Source organism: Austrofundulus limnaeus, unplaced genomic scaffold (assembly GCF_001266775.1).
Source record: "Austrofundulus limnaeus strain Quisiro unplaced genomic scaffold, Austrofundulus_limnaeus-1.0 Scaffold128, whole genome shotgun sequence".
In the NCBI taxonomy this organism is placed as follows: Eukaryota; Metazoa; Chordata; class Actinopteri; order Cyprinodontiformes; family Rivulidae; genus Austrofundulus; species Austrofundulus limnaeus.
The window spans coordinates 1,394,731-1,395,552 of NW_013952530.1; the positions used below are offsets into that span (position 1 = coordinate 1,394,731).

General features: G+C 46.4%; 1 protein-coding gene across 1 annotated transcript in view; it reads right to left on the minus strand.

Annotated features, from left to right (window-relative positions):
* LOC106522391 (phosphatidylinositol 3,4,5-trisphosphate-dependent Rac exchanger 1 protein) overlaps positions 1-822 on the minus strand; it is a gene marked incomplete at both ends in the record, with an annotated part of 74,659 nt that extends 73,837 nt beyond the window's left edge. The window contains 1 exon segment of the mRNA XM_014015379.1: positions 458-822. Within this exon segment, the coding sequence (XP_013870833.1) occupies positions 458-601 (144 nt within the window).

Sequence of the window (822 nt, forward strand, 5' to 3'; positions counted from 1 at the left end):
AGTCTCAAAACAAGACCAAAAAGATTTTTTTGACTGGATATAAGATTTTAAAACTTGGTAAGATGGACAGTTTTTGCAGTGCAGGCTGTTGTGGCTGTGTATGGTTCTTCCGCATGCTACTGAGGAGGCCCATGTTCATTAAATGGACTGACGACACATTTAGTTCTTGAATCATCCAGTCCAATAAATGACAGTCAATAACAGAATAAGCTGTCTGGCACTGACATAAGAAGTATGTTTGTTTATTTGCCAAGCCCTTCACTATTAAAAAACAAGTTTTAACAATTTTGTTTTWGATATGGATGGAGGGTTTGATCACATCCTGCAGAGACCCAGCGTGCTGCTTTAAAACAAATACATAAATAAATAAATAAATAAAGAAGCTAACTAGTGGGTTGTTTCAGTGGGTGACAGAGGAAAGTGGGCGACATGAGAGGGTAAAATGTCACGAACTCACCGACTGGAGGAAGAGCAGGGTCCGAACATAATCCCGCTCCGTGTTCAGGATCTCGTTTAAAACGCAGAGCCGGAGCCGCTGCTGTCGGTCCGAGTCTTTAGCGACTTGGATCCCGTTCTCCCGGTGCCCTTCGTCCTCTTCCATGATGAGGATCCTCGCAAACAAACCCCCCCTCCTCCTGGGACACGGTCTCAAGAAGAACCACGCGTCTTCCCTGAAGGATCCACGCTGACTGGACTCTCTGACGTCAGCTCAGTCCATCCCGCAGATTCTGGTGATGCTCGACGCACCGCTGGAAACAAAAAAAGTTCGTCAAAAAGTACCAAAGAAGAAGAAGCGGAGGAGCTCGGCTCGGCTCGGCTCGG